At 39.6% G+C, this 25,405-nt stretch overlaps 1 protein-coding gene across 2 annotated transcripts; it reads left to right on the top strand.

Annotated features, from left to right (window-relative positions):
* zgc:165507 (uncharacterized protein LOC561188 homolog) lies at window positions 1-24,951 on the top strand. 2 transcript variants are annotated; one of them, XM_031743452.2, is made up of 5 exons: window positions 1-152; window positions 11,068-11,317; window positions 21,953-22,096; window positions 22,984-23,787; window positions 24,157-24,951. In XM_031743452.2, exons 2-5 carry the CDS (start codon window positions 11,101-11,103, stop codon window positions 24,435-24,437), a joined length of 1,446 nt encoding a protein of 481 aa, XP_031599312.1. In that variant the 5' UTR covers window positions 1-152; window positions 11,068-11,100; the 3' UTR covers window positions 24,438-24,951. The 2 variants fall into 2 exon arrangements, with proteins under 2 accessions (XP_031599312.1, XP_039456901.1); XM_039600967.1 differs by lacking the exon at window positions 1-152 and adding an exon at window positions 7,104-7,163 and having other exon boundaries at window positions 24,157-24,437.
* Window positions 24,952-25,405: the final 454 nt, after the last annotated feature.

Genomic DNA, 25,405 nt, shown 5'->3' with positions numbered 1-25,405 from the left:
TGTAGTGCGCAACAGCTCAACGTCAGGCAGCGGCTCACTCAGGAAATTCAAATAGCGATCTGTCCACAACACAGCCGCACGCATCTTTATGCTCCAAGGTCATCGCAGCCGGCAGCCCGCGGAGGACACACACGCACAGCCTCCTTCAAAAGGTAAAGTAACATCCAGTGCCCGGTTGTCATTGACTGCAGTGAAGGACGCGCCGACGTTGCCGGTGAGCCCGAGGATTAACCGAGCTTTCGTCATTTTCGGGACACCGCGTTATGCAGGGATGAGTGCGCGCTGCGCTGAATGAGCGCTGTAGCCTGTCAAGAGAGCGGCTTGTGGCGCTGCAAGTGTCCCAGTCGGATGGGTGACCGCATTTTATGATGCGTTCAGGAGCCTTTGAAGAGAGGAGAGAAGGGAAACCCATCTGCCGCGTTGCTGTCAGTTGTCGGAGGTGGAAGGGCTGAGGTGCACAGTCCTAAAATATATTGGTACTGATTTTTGGAGCTGTTTTGAAGCATCCGGTTTAGTAGGCCGTGAGCATTAAGACTGGCTTCATCCGGTCAATATCCGGTCTCTATCAGCAGCATCATATGATTAGGCTGCAGTGCTGAGGAATCACTCTCCGGTTCCTGCACCTTTCCAGCTATAGGCATTTCTGATCGAGTCGAACTTTGAAAGAAAAAAAAGTTTATTATTATCTGAGGATGTCACAGGTATTTATGTCCACGGCAGGTTTGGTTCACTCCTGCTCAGTTGGTGATCTGTATGAATAACTTCACATTCTGCATGTGGTGAGTGTCCTATGTGTATTTGGCTTAAATGGCAAAAAGCTTACACGACCCTAGTTTTAGGTTTGACTAGAAGTAAAAAAATGAAGTCTGTAGTTTGTAATCTATGATCGTGTAAGTTTGCTGTGACAGAGCATCTTAGTAGGTTATCAAATATGAGGTTGTAACAGCGCCCTCCGTGGTGAGATGCAAAAATGCTAAAGCACAGGCAGAGTTGTAAACTGAAGATCAGCATTTAAGTTCAAGGTGGCCAACAGTAGCCACTATAAACTAGGTTTATCAAACCACTTGTGGCCGTAGGAGCAGAACTGAAATGTTCTGAGTTGAGTTTAGTTTGTTAAATGTCGCATGAGTACAACTTTTCACAATTTATTATTAAAAAGTAATGTCATTTTAATGACATTTTTCTAGCAGATGGAAAGGTCTTTAGCATCTATTATTTATTTGCATTAGATTTACAAGGGACTATGCATTAAAAACCTTTAAAAAATAGCTCACAAATTTTGGAAATACTGTTATTAACTTTCTCGCTGACAATAATATTGTTACCCGGAGCAAAAAAATGAAGCTACCATCAGCAGCTAGCTTGCTTTGTACCGAAGGAAAGAAAAAACATGTTTCAGCTTCTCCAAAGCTTCTCCAGTTAACATGTCAAATCTGTACATCTGTGTCGTTTTATGAGGAGATGGGTGGGAAAGTTTTTTGACCAGGTGCAAGCACGGCTAACCAGTGAAAACTTATTATTGCTATAAAGTAATACGTGTGATATTAGTCAACTGTGCTCCTTTAACTTACTTTACTGATATGTCTGAAATTTTCTTATGATTAGAATTTCCATTGAGTTTTTTTTTTATATCCTAAGTTTGTCATATCCTGCCCTTCCATCAGAAACGAAGTTATTTTTCTATTTTTCTCTATTTAGTCTCCGTCCCATTTTTGTTGATTTTAATGTTGTCTTGTCTGTAGATTTAACCTAAACAGTCTGCAGTTGACAATGTCCACACTGTTTGTTTCTCCGAAAGCAGTGGCCTTTCTGAACATGTGGGCAGAAATATTAAAATGTGCTTTGTTGTTTGTTTTTAACTAAGTTACTCTTGGCTAGCATTTATGTCTTTGCCCCAAGAGACTGTCAGAAGTTTACACTCACTGATCATGAGCATGAACGTCATGGCATTTTATTTGAACTGTTCTATTTCCTGGGTGGAATCATTGTACAGCATACATCTTTAATGTCTTTTAAGAAAAACAAGAATGAGGTGAACAAATGTGAATTCATTTTACATTTGTCACTAATGCACACAGGGCCAGTATTCATAAAGACTCAAATAGTTAGTTTAGATAGATTCATTTAAATCAATTAATAATGGAATTGGTTCTAGGGCTAGGCAGTTATAGTTTAATTCTTGTTAAACTATAACTGATATTAGACAGTTTATCTTTGCAAGTATAGAAAGTATTTGTTTGACAGCATTCCAGTACTCAGAACAATGGGGAAGTCCAGCTAACTCTACAAATACAGGCCATTTACCATTTGTGTCAGTTTACAATTCTCCTCAGATTTTTTAAAGCGCTTTACTAGTCCCTAAGGACCCCAAAGCACTTTACACATCCAGTCATCCACCCATTCACGTTGTAGCCACAGCCACCCTGGGGCGCACTGACAGAGGTGAGGCTGCCGGACACTGGCGCCACCGGGCCCTCTGACCACCACCAGTAACATCCAGAATAGTCAAACTACAGCCAGACCTTGGGTTTCAGCATTAATGCAGAAGTTATTTTGTCATGTAAAACCCACGTAAATGCACTCTCTGACAGCAGCTGCCTCCTCAACAGTGTACTCCAAATCACGAAAGAGTAAGTAAGAGGGTCAAAGATTCCAAGGTACGGAGCAAGCCTCCGGACTCCACAGATCAGCTCGATAAAACAGCCACAGGATGTCCCTAAACATGGCCTATCCACAGAAGCTTAACCCACAAGACCCAAAGGATCTGGTACCACAGGTCACCCTCAGAAGTTCCATACCTTGATGGATCAGCAGTACAGTTGCAAGGGTTTGAAAAATAGTGATAGTTCACAAATGAAAAAAAAATTAGCTCCCTACATAAAAAGAGAAAAGAAAGAGCAAAGAACAGACTGAAACTGATTCTACCTGATTCTTATTTGAAAGCTGGAAATCACGCCAGATGCGAACCCACCCATGACACACCATCACAGAACCACTCGGCACTGATCAAAAACTACAAAAACTGTTTCTTTGGACTCTTATGATGACTAGTTACATTTTTTGTACCCTATTCATCAAGTAATAGGGTAAAAAAAGTACAAATATTCTGAGCAACAGAATTAGTATCATTACATAACATTAGTATCCTTCCCCCCCATACACATTTCTTGGGTTCTAGACATGACTAACCTTTGCTGTCTGACTATTAAATCTTCTAAGCAGTAACATGATTACAGTTCTGTGACCTTCATGACATGGTCAGAGGTGTGTAGCGGAGAGGGAGCTCTGGATTGGATGTTTAATGTGGGTGTTGGCAGCCCATATGGAAAAGTGAATAGGCCTCCCAGCATGCTGTTGTGTGCACACAATAATATTTTTTTCTAAATCAAGGTATCCCGGAGTTAGTATAAGGCCACAGACTGACAACTGAGGAGAAAGGGAACTACAGTATCTGATGGCCTTTTTAATCAGAAAGCAGATTTTAAAGGAATTATTTCTTTGTGTAAGAATAAGGGCAAGTGTGTTTGCCTGACCGCTGAAGTGAGATTAGATTGTTGTTGTGATGATAAGAAGATGGCATGTGTGCTTTAGTCAACATCTAGAGAAGTGTTTATTGGGTTAATAATGAACTTCTATTATAACAATGTGTGTACTGTTACTTGGAGGTTACCTTAGAGCTAATCTTCCATTGCCATAACTTCAAGTCCCAGCATGAGACTTTGGCGGAGTCAAGGGGGGGGGGGGTGCTGGCAAGCTGAGAGTAGAGGTCAAGTTTCCTTTTGTACATAGAGGATATGTTCACCTGAATAGCTTTTAAGTGAAGCTTTTGAGTATTTCTTCTGTTCAAGGTCTTCACAAATACAGACAAATCCTACGCTTTAATTTATCTCCTCCAGGTAAAACCGGTGTCCTCTTGCTCCGTAACTCTGATTTAGTTAACCTTCTGTTGTCCTTCATTACAATTCAAGTCTTACAAGGCTCCACAAAAGCCCATTAAAAAACATTAGTAATTGACCACTGCTTAACCTTCCACTATCAGTAAAAGTGGAAAAAGTACTTCAACATATAAGAATTCAAAGAAAACTTTTAATTAGATGTGAACATGAAAATGTGGAATTGTTGCTCTTCTGAAGGATGTCTTTGCTGTTCTTTTCATCCTCCTTTAATGGCCTCTGAAAGCTACCTTTATAAAGTCTCTGCAATATCTCTCTCACTACCCCTCCTCAGGAAACTATAATTAACCTCCATCTAAAAATAATAACTGGATGTCTAAGTTGTGTTGGCAGAGTTTGAGAATCATGATTCCCTTAAGGAGATATTAAAGTTTAAACCTGTGGTAATCATTGTTTTTGTAATAACAATGAATCAAGTTCTCAATGTGTTTTGTACAAGGAGTTGCTGTACTTACCGTTTTAGAGTCTTTAAGCTTTTCTGATGTGATTTTTATGGCTTCAAACTTTACTGCAGAGCCAATATAGGATATTTAAGCCTGATATAGACATCAATGTTAGGTGATTTAAAAATCTGATATATGAGACAATATTATTTATTTTTGAGATACATGAAAAATAGACAGTTTACACTTCAATTTGTTATGTTTAGGTATTTATTTCCTCCTCTGGATCATTCTGCCCGGATCATCTGGTTGTTGTGTTTTTGGTGTGGACGACAAAGTATTCAATGTCAACACACATGACGTGGCTGAAGGATGTTTCTCTCGTCTCGTCTACTTGTTCATTATTCAGTTATTGGGTGTTATAAATTCAGATACTAATAGATTGGCAGAATGCTAATGTCAGATTTGGATCGAAACATGATCATATGTAGTCATTAGATTTGCTGCTACTACCGTTAGCAGGAAATGCAGTAGGTCTGGTGTGCCAACTCAAAGAGGGCAAAGTTCAAATTTATCCAAGAGATTTTACTCTGAGACATGAAGTGATGTGGTATCTAATGTATATAATGTTCTTATTACCCTGGCTCAGGGGGTTGGGAAGCGTATGTGCAACCGGAAGGTCGCCGGTTCGATCCCTGGGCTCTCTGTCCTGGTCGTTGTGTCCTTGGACAAGACACTTTACCCTACCACCTACTGGTGTTGGCCAGAGGGGCCGATGGTGCGATTTGGCAGCCTCGCCTCTGTCAGTCTGCCCCAGGGCAGCTGTGGCTACAACTGTAGCTTGCCTCCACCAGTGTGTGAATGTGAGAGTGAATGAATAGTGGCATTGTAAAGCGCTTTGGGTGCCTTGAAAAGCGCTATATGAAATCCAATCCATTATTATTATTATTATTATTGTTATTATTTCACAGTTAGAAAGAAGCTGCCAAGATTGTGGCTAATGTTAAACCCAGGTGCAAGCCTTAGACATGTTGGACGTTTGAGTGGTGTTTGCTTCATGATGTGAGAACAACAGCTGTTCATTTATTCCTCTTTACAGAACATGAAATACAACACTGAGTCTCAGCTTTGTCCTTGTTGTGAATGAAACCTGACATTCTTCTTGATGTCTTGGCTTCCTACCAAGGCACTAAGTGATGTCTTTTTAGGACACACACATAAACGTACACACAAATACACAAACACACAGATGTGAGCAGACCTGTTTGCATGGAGAACGCTCTTTGTCATAATGCACCGTTACGGTAACCTTAACCGCCACGACTAAGTGTCTAAACCAAACTCTAACCTTACCCTGAAAACAAAAACTTGCAGCTCAAACAGCACACACACTCTGTCCAGTATGTAACCCAGCCTGATGAGCTTATGCCAGTTCTATGATTTGATTATAGAAACTCTATTTTGGTTTCTCCTCCCCTTGCCTTGTCCTTGCTGCCCTCTCCACTGAGCTCTGTTGTCTGGATAAGACTCATCAAGGTGAAGTCAGGTGGTCAATTCAAGTGCACTGAGAGGACACAGGACCAAAAAAACTCAGTCTGTTCAGCTTGAGTGGCAAACAAGCAGAATGTCTCTGTGCATGGCTCCACACTTGTTGAGAAATGCAGTTTCACAGTCGCTCTGTAGAACACTTTCTATTATGGTGACTTGTGATGGATGTTTTTGGATTTATTATGATGCTTGAAAAATCGGTGAATCCAAATCCGTGCTAGTTGGCCAATCCTCCGTCTTGGGTCAGAGTGAGACATCTTAAAAAATACTTGGCAGATATTGATGGAAAATAATGAATTCAGCTCATTTTGACTTCTACTGACGTCTTCCAGTCAAAATTTCTGTTTACTTTGGTTTCTGCCAAAATACAAAGTAAGCTTCATGTATCCTTTGTGTTATCATTAGATAACTGTTTCATGTCAGTTAGCTAATGCTAGGTAGATAACATAGCGAAGTCATATATGGCGGTTGAATACCCCCTAAAAATCAAAAGAGGAAAAGTGCTAGTGTGCTTCCTAATCATGTTTCCTGAATTCAGTGGAAAACATTGCTAAGTCAAGAAAACATGCTGAAAACATAATAAGAAGACATAAGAACTTAGCCTCAGTGCTGAGTGAATCTTAATTCACTTACATTACACCACTTAATAATATGACTGTGGATCTTTCTGACATGGTTCTGCTCTGGTTAAAAAAAAAAAAAAAAAAAGTGAAGAAAATGGAAAATGGACCATGTGCTTTTTCAGAGGTTTGGGCTAAATGATCGATGACCCAGTAAATGTATACACAGATGACAGATGCAGGACAGAAGCTGCTCTGTGTCTAACATGCTGCTTTGGAAAGACTTCACAGCTACAGCCATATTTTATGACCACTGTAAACGAGCCCTTATTTATTATGTGAAACATACAAATACTCACCATGGCAATCAGCCCATCAGTGCTGGTACATAGTTAAACTAACATACTGGTCTGTAACTGCTGACCTCTCTGTAGGAGACAAATCTGAAAAAAAATTCCAGACAGGAGTCAATAAAGTTTTATTAGCACCTTGACAATGAATTATACTTGGTTGGTGAGTTGGAACGCTTTATTCTAAAAGTGGTCTTTTAAGTGGGTGTGGTTCTACAGTCCCGTTGTTGTCACCTGACTTGTTCCTTGGCAGTGTTTTCATAACCCACCAGCTTTGACCAAGCCCAGTCAGGGCCATAGTAGCTGCTCTCATGATCACTGGTGTGAAGGGCACAGCGGAGACGGCACATGACACTGATCTGGAAGGAAGTAAGTGTTGACATTGTAACGACCGAACAGTGGCTTGACTTTGTTTGACTTCTTATTCACTTATTTGGTTGATCATAAACCATCAAGCTTGTGTGGACATTTCTTTTTTTTTACCTACTAGATGCTCTTTTATGGCCAATCTGTTTGGAGCTTCATATTAACAGCCATCAATTTATAAGCTGCTTATAGGTTCTGAGGATCCTTCGTGCACTGTTGTCACGTTCAATCAATCAAAACTAGTATTTCCACCAACTGCCGCTCTGGACAGCCTGTAATCTGATTAGCACGGATTAGACCTACTATATGAAACTCTGGGAAAAAAGCCTAATCTCTAACTTTGATTAAAGGGGCAATACAAGAGATATACTCAGAGGACAGTTTTAGCACAAGTGAAGAGATATTTTGCTTGTCTTAGAATTCCAAAATAAAAGCAAATTTATTCATTCCCCTTGACTTGTAATTAATTAGTTTTAATTATTATTATCATCTGAACTATATAGGATTTTTAAGACCAGTACCAATACGATATCAGTTTGGATGTCCAACATGCCAGTATGGTAAAGGAAAAACAGACACATTTTTCTAGCATTTCTTATATGTAGTTGTATATTAGTTTACTACTAAAATATAATGGGAATGCAGGTTAAAAACATTTGGAAAAGGAAGGAAAAACACAACTTTCTTTTTGCTCGCTAGTTACATAGAGTCATTCATCCATCAACTCAGTGCCTGTTTTTTATCGCTTGAACACAGTGATGCATATTGAAACTAGTCAGTGCCTGTGTGGCTCATTTAGTCACAAAAGCCCCATACAACATTGGTAGTATAGTTTACTAGTTATGAGTTGAAAAACCACTTGGAGGGGATCTTCCAGTTGACTAAAAGTGAAATGCAACATACTACATGAAATCTCTACAGGCTTGCTACGGCCGTACATCTCAGGGCCCCTGAAGTTTCTTATTTACTGGTGCGTTCCAGTTGAAATGGAAAGTTAGAAATCCAGAGACATCCAAGTCAAAATTCCCAAGTGAAACACCGCTCCAAGTCAGATTTCTTTCTATGAACTTTTTAAGCACAAAACAGCAGATTTTGGGTTGTCGTGCTAATAATGCATGACAACACAATGACAATGCATGAACGGCACCACATTTGTAAGAAACAGAACAAAACCTGTTTGAACTTGCTTTTTCAACTTTACTACATTGTTGTAGTTCATTTGTTAAAACCCTTAAAAGTGTTCATTGTGATGTCACTCTCTGGCCTCCTGCCAAGAAATAATCCCGTCTTTTATTTCCTGTTTCCTGGATTTCTTTATCTTTTCAAAATTAGACAGTCACCTCATTTATAGCTTTCTATTGACAGTAGCAAATGTATGAGTCTCCACAACAATGCAGCCTGCTCATACCTGAGCTGGAACAAGAAAGCAGTGACATCATTTATTTACACTGGTCTTTACGAGTCATTGATGCACTCGGACTAGAGAACCATAGGTTTCCTGGTTAAATCCTTTGGTGTTCTTAAAGGAAACTTGCTCTGGTAAGATGTCGACCCAGGGCTGGTGCGTTTGGACCAGCAAGCTCAATATTTTCATGTAAAAGTTAAAAACAATGATGTTGTATTTCACTTAAAGTTGTGGTTTGAATTTTCCAGTGGTTGCCCGCTGTGTTGTCAACAAAACTGTCACAGCTGATGGTTGAGTTGCTTGATCAGATACAAAGCTGGATAGTGAGGTTTCGTATGATGTTTAGTAAATCTTCTGGTATGATCAGTCGACTGGCACGTTAAGATGTTAACATTAAGCGCACATACAGGTGAAACTTGGTATGCACTGTGCGGGTGAAAGGTCTGAGTTTTAATAGTGACTATCATTTTTTTTCTAAATAAATAATAAAACACTGACAATTATTTACATGCCTGGCAAACAGCAAGTGACCGCTACCCCAGCAGCAATCTCTTCCCCTACAATGACTCAAATGCCTTTAATGGTCACTGGAGTCTGACTACAAAAAGAACTCGATCCTCATAGACTCTCATGTTAAAATGCCTAACTTCAGCCATGTTCACAGCCTACTACAAGAAATGTTTTAGCCCTCGGTCACATAGGCCTAGAAACTGTTGCTAGGTAAAAATGCGGATTTCCTGACCGGTTGGTGATCGGCTGTTGGAGGTTGCTGGCAGTTACCTGTAGTTTGAATGGAAGACGGAAACTCTGCCTTATGCAGCAACTAGCATGCTTCAAAAGTAGTAAACTTCACTCTGAAGCATGGTATCCATTTTTGGTTTTGCAGCTTCACTACCAGTAGACTGTGGAGGGCCATGGGTGCCAAAATGAATTAACTAAATACATAATTAAATAATGGATTAAATTAGAAATAAAAAGTGGAAATATTAATAAAATATTAATGTCATTTAAAACATTTAATAATTATGTATTTATTTTTAATTGTAATTCATTATTGACACGTTTAATTAATTCCTTCCAATTTGAATGAATTATACACATTTTTTGGTCGATTCATGACGAGTAGCTGGTAAGTGTTAGCAGTAAGCATCTGTCATGCAAAATAATGGTGACTCTTACAATCTGCAAGTGAACAAAGTGCAGCACCACATACCTCTTTGCAACCAGTTACACCTGCCAGCAACTTCAAGCAACTGCTCACCACATGTCAGGAACGCAGCTTCATCCCTAGAGACTGGTGGTTGCCAGGGGGATGCCGAAAATAAATCATGGTGGATTTAAAAACTCAAGCTTTTGGATTGTCTTTAAGCTTACAATGACTGCTCTGACTGGCAGGTATTCTAGCAACCAGCTATTGCTGATACCTGTCTGCTAGGAACAGGTCGTCATTAAGCGGTCAACAGGGAACCAGTTTGACTTTTAAACCTTAAAATGGGTCTAACTCTCTAATGAGAACATAATAACACAAAGCTGCAGTGAAATCAGCGGTGCCAATTATTTCAGACTCGTACCTGGTAATCCGAGTCTGGCTGTGTTAATCTCAATAATTACTCACTTGTGATTCTGCACCGCTGACATGAGCAAACATGTTGACTCTTCGACAGGTTGCTCATTTCTGTGACGCCAAACTAGCTGCCATCATCTCAGCGTGCTCCTCAAGTTAATTATACAGCTGTAAATTATTCCTGACTGATGAGAGAGGTGAGGCTAATGAGCTTAGACACAGCTAAAAACATAGCAGCTGGCCTTTTTGGTTTATCACATGTCCGTGAATATAAGCGCATCTTTCTTTATGTGGCTTGTAGCATCAGTACAGCGATGTGTGGCTGTAGATAGTTGCCGTTCTTGTGTGTTTTTTTTCCTTACACGTAATTAGGTCATGTTTACTCTGTACACACCATCTGATTTTAAACTGCCACTACGCTTCAGTAAGTCAGCAGTGGGGAGCAGGTGTGCTCAAGGTGAACAGTGGGCGGGGCAGATCTGGTCTCTCACGTATAATGAGTGCATGCCCTCTGGAATCTCGTGAGCGTGTGTTTGCCCACGTCCTATAAAGGATAAGGGCCTCTGGCATGTCCTCCTTGCTCTTGTGTCACATTACTGTTTGCAGCTGCGCATCTGAATTACAGAGAGAACAAACATTTTAACCTCCTTTATCATCCCACAGGTGTCTGTATACTGTCAATATGAGCTACAGCTGGTGATGTATCTGTAGGATATACTGCCTGTAATGATCTATGGCATTTTCCTAGAAACAGAACTTCTCGGATCATTTTTTTCCTTAACCTTAAAGTCCTTTAGGACTGTAGAGAAAAAGAGAAACGGCTTGTCTAGGTATTACTAATCAATGTTCAATAACAGAACAAATTGAAGTTATCAGTTATGTAAGTTTTCTTCTCTGTGAGTTCTGATATCCTCTTTTTTCTTTCTTTTTTTCCCCAGCGTTTAGCTAATCTGCGTTGAGGTGGGCCAGTGATGCCAACCCCAGCCACAAGTCCTCCCGCTGTGCCCCCACCAGATGGTGGGTGGGGGTGGGCTGTGGTACTTGGATCTTTCATCTCCATAGGATTCTCATACGCTTTCCCAAAAGCCATCACAGTCTTCTTCAAAGAAATCCAGATCATCTTCGGCGCCTCCTACAGTCAGATCGCATGGATCTCCTCCATCATGCTTGCGGTCATGTATGCTGCAGGTAAATTTAAAAAAAAGAAACGTTAAATGAAATTTTTCTAACATAGTAAAATCTGTTCACGTTTCGAATGCCTCTAATAATAGGTTGGTGTTCAACCGAGTGGGGTTGTCATGGGTTGTTGTTACAGCAACAACACAAGACGTAGATAATTTAATTATTGCATAAAGGCATTATGGAAAAGTTACAAATGAATTTTGTATAAGGTGTCGTATTAGTTATGCTAAAGAAGACATAAAAACAGACCTCCCACTATGAAACTGATTGAACTGGTCACTGTCTGCAGTTTCAAAACTGAATCCAGAGAACATTTAATTAAATCATTGTCAAAGTAGAAAAGAACAGCCTTGTTCTCCATGTGTGCATAATCCGCTTTATCATGGCTGCCCACGAACCTTTGAGCCTGCAATAATTATTTCTCCTGGATCTAACTAAAGTCCACTTGCTGCTATGTTAATGATAACTGATGACTAACACAGTTATGGGTTAATTGCTAATTGTTAAACAACTAACGTCAACATGTCTGCCAGCCAGATTAACATTTATGATAACTGCTTAATACTTTACTGCTGTTGAAACGAGAGCTTTAATGACCTCTGAAGTTCTTTCTAAAGTGTTGTTCAGTGTAAACAAACAGCTGTTAGCTAGCAGCCTTGCTTTGGGTAGTTGTGTGTGAGCAAAAGGAGGCTAAAATGCTATTGTTGGTATCGATACAGTTGCAAATGAGTATTTTAATTCAGTAATAATTTGTTATTAATTAATATCTGAGTACTTGTGTTTTTGTCAATGCTACAACCCAATAATACTAAATAACTCGAGTCTAGATCAGCGGTCCCCAACCTTTTTTGCTCCATGGACCGCTTTAATGTCAGACAATGTTTTCACGGACCGGCCTTTAAGGTGTCGCGGATAAATACAAAAAAATAAAATGATACGGCCAAGACAAAAACTGTGGTATTTTTAAAATATAATAATAAAAACGAATTAACTGTGTAATTGTGTAACTTTATTAGCAGCGTCCTCCTGAAATGCGCCAACAACATTGAGAGTAACATCCTCCTCTCTGCCCCCCAATGCTCTCTGGTCGCTATGGTAACACGTAAATATTTCTTTCAAAATAAGACACACAACTACAACACGGGAAAAGACCCAGGGAAACAGAGTTAATGATACAAACCCTGAAATCCATACATTTCACACCCGAGCCTCAAGTCTCGCGGCCCGGTACCAAACGACTCACAGACCGGTACCGGTCCATGGCCCAGGTGTTGGGCACTGTTGGTCTAGGTAGTTGGTGTTAGCAGATGCACCATTAAAAAAATCTGAAAAGTACAATATAAGGAAAGGCACATAGGATGGGACATGGTTTATTCAGTAGTTTCTCTCATCATTGTCACACTGTTTCTGCCTGTAAACACAATATGCAGTGACAGAATTGAAATGGAACTAGGTTGTGTCATTGGATCATGACCTGGATTTGAATCCACACAGTATGCTAGCACAGTATCACATGCTGAGCCTGCAGATAACCAGAGAAACTGAAGCCGAACAACAGCAACAACAACAAATTGTAATTCCTTGTGAGTCAGAATCACTTACAGCCTGGAAATTGGAAAAAATAATCTACTAGTTGTTGATTGGATTTTGAAATAAATTGATCTGTTTTCTGACATGGAAACAGGCGAATTTTCATTTCACTGAGGCAGAATTTTCATTTCCGCGTGCTAGAATTTCTAATAGTTTTCAGCCTGTAATCAAATTCGGAGCACGATTCAGACAAATCCTTTATCTTCTCAAAATGCTGCCACATTGCTGCAGCTGGCTCTTCATTTTGTTTTGAAAAAAGGAACCTTTGAAGGGTTGGAATTTGTTTTCAGCAGGTCGCCCTCTCCATCATATTGCTCTGATCACCTGCTGTATTTCCCCACTTTGGCTTCAAGCCTGCAGTTTTCTGGCTCGGTAGTGCCATCTGTCCCCGCTGTAATCCTCCTGTCACTCTGTCGTGTGCTGTTGTCATCGTCAGACCTGTAAAGCTCATTTCCTACGTTGTGATCCATTGAAAACAAATTTTCATTCACTAACTGGAAATTGAAATATAAGTGTGGGGATCAGGGAAATTATTTTACTGCTATTGTTCATATTACCATGGCATTAATAATTAATATTGATATTGCATTCAGATGTTCAAACATACTGGTATCATATTAGCCTTTATTACAGGTCCAGTGAGAACCACTTTAAGCTGTTGAGTTGAATCTATAATCTTAAATGCTTTTGAATGCTTATATAATCTTAAATGTTTATATGCAGATTGCATTGTAAAAGAAAGGCCTAACGCTGAGTACACTCTGTGCCAAAATAAGACAGGAAACTGCATGCTTTGCAAAAGCGAAACCGAAAGCAGAGTCTAAGTGCAAGTTATTTTGAGGAGCTGTTTGGATGATGCTATTTGAATAACCAGGTTATTCAGTATTACTTTTTATTCATTTATATATTTTGATTAAGCTTTTAGTAGAGGTTCTTGATTAAAACATTTATTCAGTAGATTACATATACATAGTTTCAGTTCGGTTATTACATATATGAGAGCGGCTTCTGTCTCTCTGTCTGGTGAGAGGTCAGGAGCTAGTCGGCGAGGTGAAATAGGGTGCAATTGTGGTTAGTACACACACACACACACACACACACACACACTCAGTTAGAGAGAATCATTTATAGGTGAAAGTTTAATCATATTTTGCTTGTGACTGCAAATTGTGCCTGCAAAAGTACCGTTTGTTGCAGAACGTGCGCTTGATGTTCCAGAGAGACAAGCGGGCGTCCGGTGGCGACAGGAAGCACCTGCCGTGAAGACGAAGTTCTTTTTAATTGTGTTAAAAGTTGTCAACAGAACATTTGTGGTTTTGAAACTGATGCATGTGATGACGTAGAGAGGGCGTCAGTAAACATACCCTGAGGCTATAAAACCATTCTTGTGTAGTTGCTGGGCGGAGATCTGATGCTGTCTGCGTACAGTGTACATCTCCCCACGCTGCGTGTGTTCATTAAAATCAATTGTTTGACCAAGCTCTTCGGGACCATGGTTGTTTTTACACTCCTCCTCAATATTGGACCTTAACATAAGGTAAAGTCTTCTGCTCTAAATTGAGTATTGTAGTCTTATAAAGTAATTTGGGATTGTGAATAATTCTGATTATGAATAAACACCTTATGGACAGGTGGTGTTCATCAGGCTGAAACAAGCTAATGGTTGCTGTGCTGGTAATTACACAACCTGCCTAATATTCCTAGGGAAACATATTTATCAAACAGTAAAAAACTTGAGTGGTTATTGCTGATGGTCTTGGCTTGTTAACCGATCGCTAACTGCTGCTTTAGCTTTGCAGTGTCTGTATGCCGCTATCACGTGGTTATGGCATCAATACGTGCGCTTACTGAGCGAGCCGCTCTTGTTTCTCATTCATTCACATTGATCGCAGCCATTCAGCTATTCATTAAACACCTGCTCTCTTGTTTTGACTCTCACGCTGATGATTCAATCAGAGTTTGAATGTTTAACACCTTTCTAATTCCCCACCGCTGCTTTTGTGTGTGTATTGGTGTTTGCATGGCCCTGTCATTTCTGTGGAGCTGCCTGGTAATGAGCCAACAGCCCCAGACACCCACAAGTAATAATCTGATCGATCCAAATGACTGAAATGACCTTTTACTTATTACCTCTACCCTGTGCTAAACCTGTCTCTTCGACCTGCTAACCTTTTTGATGAACAAAATACTGAAAATGATGGTTTTGGCTCATATTAATTCGGTGTTGCAAAAAAGCTTTTTCCAGCTGAGGCAAATTTTGTCAAGACGTGACATGGAGAAGGTAATACATGCCTTTATTTCAACACGGCTTGACGATTGCAATGCACTTTATGTTGGAGTCAGCCAAGGGTCTCTTGCTTGTCTTCAGCTTGTTCAAAATGCTGCTGCCTGCCTCTTAACTGGTACCCACAGGAATGAACATGTAACACCTATCCTGTCTTCTCTTCACTGGCTTCCTGTTCATCACAGAATTAATTTCAAAGTCCTAACACTGGTTTATAAATGCCTTAATGGTCTCGCTCCCCCATACCTTTCCGAGTTACTTCACCCTTATATTCCTTCACGGACCCTCAGATCAGCTGACCAGCTGCTGTTGGTTGTCCCAAAATCAAGGCTCAAATGCAGAGGAGAACGAGCTTTGGAATACGCTGCCTTTAAATATTAGACGGGCATCTTCGTTTCCTGTTTTTAAAACGCTTTTGAAAACACAACTTTTTCCGATAGCGTTCAGACTGGCGTGAGTTGATATTTGTATATGTGTTGTGTTTATATTGATAGTTTATGTGTTTTATTATGTTTTATGTAAGTGTCAGTGGTTTTATCTTGTGTTTTACACTTTGTTTTTGTACAGCACTTTGGGCAAACCTTTTGTTTTTAAATGTGCTATATAAATAAATTGGATTTGGATTTGGATCATATTTTCTAAGCCAGTTAGGTCACATTTGTCCCACACAGCATGAGATGTATGTGGAAGGTTGCTGGTTCGATCCCTGGCTCCTCCAGTCAAGGGCAAGATACTAACCCCGAGTAGTTCTCCGATGTATCAATCGGCGAATGAATGCTGGTGAATGATACATAGAAAGCAGTTATATAGAAAAAGGATGGAAAAAAGTGCTTGTGTGAATGAGGCAAGTTGTGCTATTATTACATTCACAGAAAGTTGGGGAATGGCTGCCATCACAGAGATATAGGATGGTGACAGATGTACCCTTAGCCCCCTCCCCAATTCAGAGATGGTCTTTCCATTTTCACTTGAATGGCCTTGACTCCGCGCTCAAACCAGCGTTCCTCCCTGTCCAGGATGTGTACGTCCTCATCATTGAAAGAGTGTCCACCAGCCTGTAGGAGTAAATAGACTGTATAGTCCTTAGCTCTTCTGTGTTGTGCCATCTGCTTGTTTGGTTTTCTTGATGTGTAAATCCTGCTGGCACTTAACATTGTACACTACATTACTCTGTTTGTGCCACATAAGGGATCACTAAGGGTTTTTGCTTAGGCAGGAATTGTCTTTCTTCTCTCCTGGATCGCCTGGAGCTTTCTTTAGGTTCCTTCCCACCTTTGACAAATGTCCAGCTGGGATAACCACATTTACTCAGGGCCTTCTTGATGTGATGTTCTTCTGCCTCCCTGGCCGCTTGTCTGTGGGGATGGTGTTCGCTCTGTGTTGTAGCGTCCTGATGACACCCAGTTTATGCTCCGGTGGTTGATGAGAGTCAAATCTCTTATCATCCACATCATGTCAACCTTAGCATGCTAACCTATCCTTCTGTCAAAGGAGGTTAGCATTAGGCTTATAGTTCAGTTTCACAGACCCCCCTTCATATCATCACTTTGGCTACTTTTTGATATTTGTATTGATCTATCTTTTATTGTTATTTTATAGGAAAAATCAAAAACAGTAAATAGAATAATAAATAATAACCTAATCTTTCGCTACAGCCCTGAGCATTCAGTTTATGTAACCAGAAGTTTTGAGTGCCAGTACAACTGTGTAACTACATGACAGTTAGTTTTTGCATGACAGAGCTTCCTCTACAGAAGCTCTACAGTTATTGCTACTAAAAATTTGCATGGTCATTTGCTTGCCCCGATGTGCATATCACCTGGCAGACAACATGTTTTCCTGAACAAAAGAACCATCGGTGCTATTCTTTTGTTTCTCTGTAAGAGAAGAAGGTGTGGTCAAAAGCTGTAAACCCAGCATGGGAAATCTTTTGTGACGGCCTTTGGCAAACTTCAGCCCTAAAGTGCAATCCTGCCTCGTATTACATCAGACAGCAGTGAAGCAACCGCCAATGATCCACTCAGCACAGCGAGTGTCGCACTGTGATGATGTGTTTAATCTGCATGCTGTGTGTTTATGTTGGATCAGTGTCACTAATCCACAGTGAGAGAGAGAGCGCTGACCTTGGCTGTGGAAACACTGCGCACTGTATTACACTCACTGTTAGTCTTAAAGACAGGATGCAAAGGCTGGTTTCTCATAAGGAAAAAAGCCAAATATTTAGTTTTTAATGTTTTACCTGGTCATTTTAGAAAAATATTAACAATCATATTGCTTATGATGATGAGTAAATACTTACCTATATCTACTGCGGTTCATTTACTCTTATTTCTCAGTGGAAAAGTAAATGGGAACCTTATTTCTTGAACTTGAAATGTCATTTCCACCTCATAAGACTGATACTGTATTTGCTGGATGTCAAAGTGATTGAACAGTCACTGTTGCCAGTGATGTGCATGAATTATCATTAGAAATGTGGATATTGTGAGGAAACATGTAAGTGTTGTCGTCTCTTTAAAAATCAGGACTTATGTAACTTATTCAGAAGCACCTCTGTGGTGGAAACTTTACCCGCCCTGACTGATCTTGCCGGTGAATTGCAAGCACCTTTAAAAATCTGTATTTATTTTTTTCCGGGTTGAAGCCATCGTGTTAGCGTCATCCAGGATGCTGCTGCTTACTGCTATACAAGTGTAAACTTTACATCAAAGCCTCTTGTGAGCCCGAAAATTCTGATAAACTTTTATCACATAAGTAAACTGGGTTTCGGGCTGGTCTCCGTTATTTCCCTCAAAATATCCGTGTAATGGGTCGGCGGTGAGTCACTTCAGAAAACCGTGTCTGTGTCTTCTTAACAGCAGAACAGCTTTTAAAAGTTGTTTGCCTCCATTTCTGTCAACTCTTTATCCTGTTTGAAGTGTGATGGATAGCCTCTTCGCTTGCAGCTCACATTAAAGTCTCGTGGAAAAAAAAAACCTGTTAGACGCGTCTCTATATGTGTCATTCCCTTTTGGGATCGAGGTGCTTATATTTAGTTTGGGTCTTTGTCCACTGTGTAATGAAGACCACGCTGTGTCTGGCCAGGAGATGATAAGCCCTTTTGCAAGAGAGGTAATGTGCAGGCTCAGGGGCTTCCTCATCTCGGCCGATTCGGGTCCCGCCAAGCCCCCGAGAATACCGATCACTGCTGCGGATGCAAATGAGGGGAACTTTCCTCAAGGTCGAAAAAAGATTCATGCAGAGCAAATTAAGTGAGATGACTCCTCGCCCAGTGTGGCTTTTTAAATTGCACTGGGCCTGGCAGAAATATGATACATCTTCTGCCTGGTAATGAGAGCATTATTCAAAAAAAAAAAAAAAGAAGAAGAAGAAAAAGAAAAAACATCTTTCATTACTTTTCTCTTTCTGTTCGATTTACACCTCCTGCACTTAAAATTCAGCAAAAGGTTAGGAGACAGGGTGAGTTAAAAGATGCTTAGATTTCTCAAACAATTCTTATTGCTGCCTCATTATAAGCAGTGTGCTTTGTACAGAGAAAGCAATCAAATGTTCTCACACATCTCAAGTGGAAACAAATGTAAACAATAGGACATAAAGTGCCACAGCAGCAATATAATCTAAGTTGTTGAGTCAACTATTTTTAGCTAAAATTCAGTGAAATGAGCAGCAAAGCAGAAAAATGTGAATGAAAATTCATTCCAGGCCCAACGGAGAATAACAAACAGTAAGTCATTAAAGTAGAGGAGATTTTCCCATCACTGTTATTAGAATGTGTTTTTTTATGCAGGCAGAACTAGATTTTAATGACAGCAAGAAGCACTCCAAGAGCTTTGAAGTGCACTTAAAGCAAGTGCAAGATGCAGGCTTTTGTTATATGAATCCCATTTCAATATACTTGACATCATTTTGTATATACCGGTAATTGTTATTTGTTTATGTGGATATAGTGCATTTGTAGCATTCATTTCATTGTTTAGTGAAATTATTAGTAATGTTGTTACATATTGAAATGGTTATAAGCTGTTACTGTAACGTACATAACACCTCACCCCAACCGGTCGCAGCAGATGGCCCCGCCCCTCCCTGAGCCTGGTTCTGCCGCAGGTTTCTTCCTGTTAAAAGGGAGTTTTAGTGCTTGCTCATAGGGGGTCAAATGATTGTTGGGCTTTTTCTCTGTATGTATTATTGTAGGTCTACCTTACAATATAAAGCGCCTTGAGGCGACTGTTGTTGTGATTTGGCGCTATATAAATAAAACTGAATTGAATTAAATAACAATCTCATAAACAGTGTCATTTCCTACATGTTGCTAATACGAACAAAAAGGTGGAATTTATTTTAAGCATAGTTTTTAAGATAAAAGATATAAACGTTTGGACCTTTCACTTCTTCTTAAGGTCAAATAAGGTCAAAGTAATGTGATATTTAGAATCCCCATATATAATTCCCTGTATGCCCACATGTTCTCAGTACAAATAATGGCATCTGAGAAACACTTTCTTAAATCCCTCTGTGAAGCATTATAATGATGTTGACCTATTGACCATGAAGAAGAGATCAGAGGTCAAATGTCATATGATTTTAAATCATATATTGGTACTTTCTATATGTTCACAATACACACCACCTGCACCAATCAGTTACAAGGCTTTTTGTAAATTTTCCACCAATAAATCATTGAGTTTATTTTGAAAACCTTGGTGGATGCGAGCCAAATTTGGATGGATTGTTAATGTGACCCCATCTACACCCCTTCAAAGTTTTATCTGAATTCATTCAAAGATTTTCAAGCTATTGTGTTTAGAGACAGAATGAGCTGCACACCAAAAACATAACCTCCTTGGCAGAGACAATAAATACCTGTGGTTATCAGCCTTACTAACATTTTAAACTATTTTTCTTTTAACCCTGAATAATTTGATGATTTTTTTTGTGTTGTGGATGCCTTTCGCAGTGGCAAATCCACAGAAAGTACTGACCCAACTCCACAGTTTCTATTAGCTTAACAGAGCGATAGCTTCTGACTCACAGCTATAGCTTCATGTTTAACTCATGCATCTCTTATGAGTTTTGCTTCCATTAGCACCAGGCATCTGTTTCCATTATGGTAACTAGTAGCATACAGTGAAGACTTTGTACTGATAGTTAGGACCCTGATTAAGCTGGCAAAGCGGCGAGATAGCAGTTAGCAGCTAGAGAGCCAGATATTTGCGTTTATGAGTTGCTGAACCAAGGCTGACGGTTAATATTGGATTCAAATTTATACTACTAGTGTTATTAGATCATTATATGTCAGTAATGTGATTACATGGTGTCCTGTTGACCACAAGTGTCCAAATATACTACAGCTTTAAAAATTAAAGCCTGACTGACATAGAATTTTTAAGACTAATGACAATAATGGTGATAAAAACAAATAAACAATATTCCAACATATCGGCTTTTTTCTTCTTCTTTCTGACACATGAAACATAATTTGATTTCCCTAACATTTGTTATGTGTAGTTAAGCGATTGCTTGTTTACACTCTTCCCAACTCTGCTGGGATCAACTGCTTGTTACATTTGTAGCAATCCAAACAGTGCTTGAATGGTTGAAGGGTGTCTCTCCAGTCTCTACTTTTCAAAGTTTCTTTGCCCACAATTTTCTTCTACAACAATAATAAAAAGCAATTCTATTCTACTCTCTTCCATTATAACATTGGCTGATAATATCGATGTGTTAATAAATCCGGCGGGCTCCACTGAAAGTCTTGTTCAGTGCTGGATTTCACAAAGAAGGTGCATCCTCTTATTATTTTTTTTACACTTCATGTTCAGGTTCAGGTTCTTCTTCTGCGCTGAAGCTCTTTAATGGCTTCTTTTAAGGATAGCTCTCAGTCAGTTGCAGTAGGAAAGTTCTTCCTTAACTTTTTATGAGCACAACCCCATTTTGTAAACTGAAAATGTTTTGATTGATAGGATTAAAAGAATAATTACCAATATACCAATATATATATATATATATATATATATATATATATATATATATATATATATATATATATATATATATATATATATATATATATTTATACTGGCTGATAAATTCAGTGCTGAGATTCATGGCTTTCATAATGAAGGTGCATTCAGAGATTTATTACATCAATTTTTTCCTATTAACATTTGATTAATAATATTCACACAGGCCTCTGTTTTTTCTTTTCATTAAGTCATTGAGATAACATGGTTACATTAGGGATTTCTTATAACCTAATTAACCTGATTTAAGACTTTGGCTGTGAGCTTTCAGTGTCATTACATGCTTAAGTTGCATAATTAGTGACCTCACATGCTCGCAGTAGGCGACTCTTTTGTATCCCTTACAAATCTGGATTCCGTGAGTAAACTGAAAGTTGTCTTAAGGCTGTTTGTTTGCACAGCATCTAAATGTGCAGCCGGGAGAATAAAACATTACTTAATGTATTTCAACACAATGCATTTTTTTACATAACTAAAACTTGTCAAATGGAATTTAAAAAGTAATTTTTACATGCAAGCCTATTCTGTTTAATCACACTGCCACTTTACTTAAATTAATTTGACACACGATGGTGGGAGTGCCTCGTTTGAAAATTGAAACAACCTAGTTTCTGCTTTAATAGCTGCCGGGTTCTGGGTGGTATTCGGCGCTAACAAGATTAAGTCATTATGCGCTCACTTTCAGTGATCCTGACAGCCATAAACATGCAACATGTGGTTTGATTTTCTGTCTTCTATATTTTGCAGGTCCCATCAGCAGCATACTGGTGAACACATATGGCTGCAGACCCATCGTCATGATGGGGGGCTGCCTCTGTGCCCTGGGCATGATCTCGGCTTCCTTCTGCACCAACGTGTTGCAGCTTTACATCTGTATGGGAGTTGTTACTGGTAAGTCCATCTAAATCCATTTAAATACATTTCGGGTTAATTTGATTAGAGTATTTATTGGAATCTGGTTAGAAAAAAAAATGTTAAGCAAAGAAAATAGTTTGCTTTATGTATTTAATTCATTGTGTTTTTTCTTTTATTTAAAATTTTGTAAGATTGATCATTTCCATATTTGGACATGGCACTTGGCTTTATGTTTTCCAGAAATCAGCTACAGTACAACAGTATCGATACAGGGCATTAGAATGGCACAAACTTACCATTTAATGATCAATACTCACATGTGGGAAAGAAACCATTTAGTGTCCTGTTGTACTGGTAAACTATTTAATAGCTTTTTAAATCATTCGCTCTCAATGCATTGCATTAGGAAATGATGATCATATAGTATGAATACTGTCAATGTATACATGCTACTATTTGAACAGAATGTACACCCTGTAGCCTTGCTAACATCTTTATGTGATCGTCTGCTCCAGGCAGGCAGTGTGCACAGTGCTAATGCTGATCCACAGCAGGGATAATGATGACCTTTTTCATTTCGGGCATTAGCCTGCTAATGTCAAGCCTCCTAATAAAGACTAATAAGCACAAATTATAGTTGTGGCTGACAGGAATGTCCTTAGTTTTATAGATTCAAACCAAACTGTGCTGCTGTAGCATGGCTATAAGCAACAAAGCAACATCAACAAAAATACTTTTTTACTTAAAGCATCACTCATGTGGTTGTAGCTATTCTTATACAAGTCTTTTTTTCAAACTTTATTTTAATTTTAGTTCTTATTTAGTTAAACGAAAAAAATAAAAGTAGTATTCTGTAGTATTGATTATTGTAACTGCAGTCAAAGCACAGTTGTTGCAAGTTCAATGCCTTTCTTTCAATATAGGACTGGGGCTGGCCTTCAACCTGCAGCCAGCGTTGACTATGATTGGGAAATACTTCTATAAGAAGCGTCCGATTGCTAATGGGCTGGCAATGGCAGGCAGTCCAGTCTTCCTCAGCACCCTGGCTCCTCTCAACCAGTATCTCTACAATCAGTTTGGCTGGAGAGGAAGCTTCCTAATCTTGGGTGGCCTGCTGCTGAACTGCTGTGTGGCAGGTTCGCTCATGAGGCCTTTAGGACCTCCACCTGGCAAGATCAAGAAGGATGAAGAGTTGACCGTCATTGCTACCACGACCAAGGAGAAGCACAGTTTTTTGCAAATAGTTAACAAGTATCTGGACTTATCTCTGTTCAAGCATCGCGGCTTTCTCATTTACCTGTCGGGCAATGTCATCATGTTCGTAGGCTTCTTCGCACCTATTGTTTTCCTCGCTGCCTATGCAAAGGACATGGGTGTAGATGAGTACTCTGCTGCCTTCCTGCTCTCAATCCTGGCTTTTGTGGACATGGGTGCCAGGCCTTCCATGGGGCTACTGGCCAACTCACGCTGGGTCAGACCCAAGATCCAGTACTTCTTCAGCTTTGCTGTACTGTATAATGGAGTATGCCATATCCTCTGTCCACTGGTTGAAAGCTACACTGGTTTGGTGGTGTATGCAGTATTCTTCGGCTTTGCCTTTGGTATGGTCAGCTCAGTGCTGTTTGAGACCTTGATGGACCTGGTTGGAGCTCAGAGGTTCTCTAGTGCTGTGGGACTGACCACCATTGTGGAGTGCTGCCCAGTTCTCATTGGGCCACCATTAGCAGGTACAGTCTTTCTGTTTGTGAGCATATTTCATTTCTTTACCTGTTTCCGTTCAATTTAATGCTGTCATGAAGAACAAATGATAGCATCTATTTGCAGTCAGTAGATCCCGAACTGCTGCAGCTGGTGATAGGATTTGAAAATGATACCAGTCCTGAAAAACAATTTAGTATTTTGCCCTCCACAAGTTAACCAGCTGATTGATGTAATCCCAGAAATGGAAAATAACTGATTTGGCTACACAACTTTAAGGAAGACACTGACCAAACCCACAATTAAAAATTAATTGTTTCCTGTTTAGTGTACCTCAGTTTATGTCATACTCTAAAATGTATATTATTTATATCTTAATATTTTCTGTTGTCTTGCAGGGAAACTGGTCGATATCACAAAAAATTACAAGTATATGTATTTTTGCTGTGGAGCTATTGTGATTCTGGCCAGTATTTGGCTCTTCATCGGAAACTTCATTAACTACAGACTCTTAGATCGTGAGCGCAAACGTGCAGAGATGTACAAACAGACTGAGACAGAAGATCCGGACCAAACTCAGGATCAAAAGGAGGCTGATGGCGAAGCCCAGGCCACTGAAGAACTGGTTGACGAAAGTCAGAAAGACAAGCAACCTATGCAGCGGGAAACCAATATCTAGATTGTACTACTCTGCCAACACCTCACTGTCACTTCTGCTGCAATCTTGCCACACCCTCCCTATGATCAGACTGAGCTCCGAGCCAAGAGGTGCCCCCCGGTGTTCCGCCAGGCTCCATCTGGGGTCCTCTACTTCTCTAAAGCCAAAGCAACAGCAGTGTTGTAGGAGAGGCTGTGAGGGATAAAATCTCTTTGACAAAAAGTAAAGTGTAACATACTGTTTGCATGTGAAGAGGCTAAAAGTCAAAATGTCTGTGGAATGTTTGTGGTAGTACTAACTGTATTTTCTTTTGTTCCAACATTGAGCTTGTATCGGAAATACTATAAACTGCGACGTGGAGAAACACTCACATGACACAGTGGCTGTTTGAGTCAGTACAAGGGAATATTGTTTCTATCCTATAAAACTAGGACAAGTGGGAGCAATTGTAGCAGCAAATTCAAAAAATTGGCAGATAATTTTGAAACCTTCATCAAAGATTTATCTGCTGCCGTTTATTAAAATAATAAAAGTACTGACTCTGTTTGTTTTAAATAGATTTTCTGTGTGACCCAACAGAAAAAATCTTTTCATTCTTCCTGCTGCATCATAATTCCAACAGCACCAGCAACCACATGTTCAAAATAAATAAGCCTCCTTAACAACATAACTGGTAAATAAGGTAGGGTTTTTTTGGTGGTTCAAAGACATTTCCGTCACTTAAACCAGTCTCCGTTACTTGTAATGTCTTGACCACAGACTGCTGATAAAAGATGGACATAACTTCTGAGTCATAAACGCGAAGCCAGTATGGAAGTGCCTTAAATATGCATTCTTTTTAATGGCCACTGGGGGGTGCAAACAGTAGTCCAGTTTAATGAAGGTCAATACAGATCACTAGATCTTATTTAAAACAGCATGACATTTATTTTGTAAATTATTGTGCACATTAGACTCAAAACAAGGGTATCCTTTTGGGCATGCTTTGT

This window comes from Oreochromis aureus, linkage group 17 (genome assembly GCF_013358895.1).
Source record: "Oreochromis aureus strain Israel breed Guangdong linkage group 17, ZZ_aureus, whole genome shotgun sequence".
Classification (NCBI taxonomy): Eukaryota; Metazoa; Chordata; class Actinopteri; order Cichliformes; family Cichlidae; genus Oreochromis; species Oreochromis aureus.
Note: the sequence above shows the minus strand (reverse complement) of the source record. Positions and strands in the feature narration are given on the sequence as shown.

Excerpts from the sequence above, each read along its gene's own strand:
- zgc:165507 (XM_031743452.2), top strand. The coding sequence starts at position 11,101 with ATGCCAACCCCAGCCACAAGTCCTCCCGCTGTGCCCCCACCAGATGGT. Across the intron at positions 11,318-21,952 it reads TGCGGTCATGTATGCTGCAG|GTCCCATCAGCAGCATACTG; the intron begins GTAAATTTAAAA and ends TATATTTTGCAG. Across the intron at positions 22,097-22,983 it reads CTGTATGGGAGTTGTTACTG|GACTGGGGCTGGCCTTCAAC; the intron begins GTAAGTCCATCT and ends CTTTCAATATAG.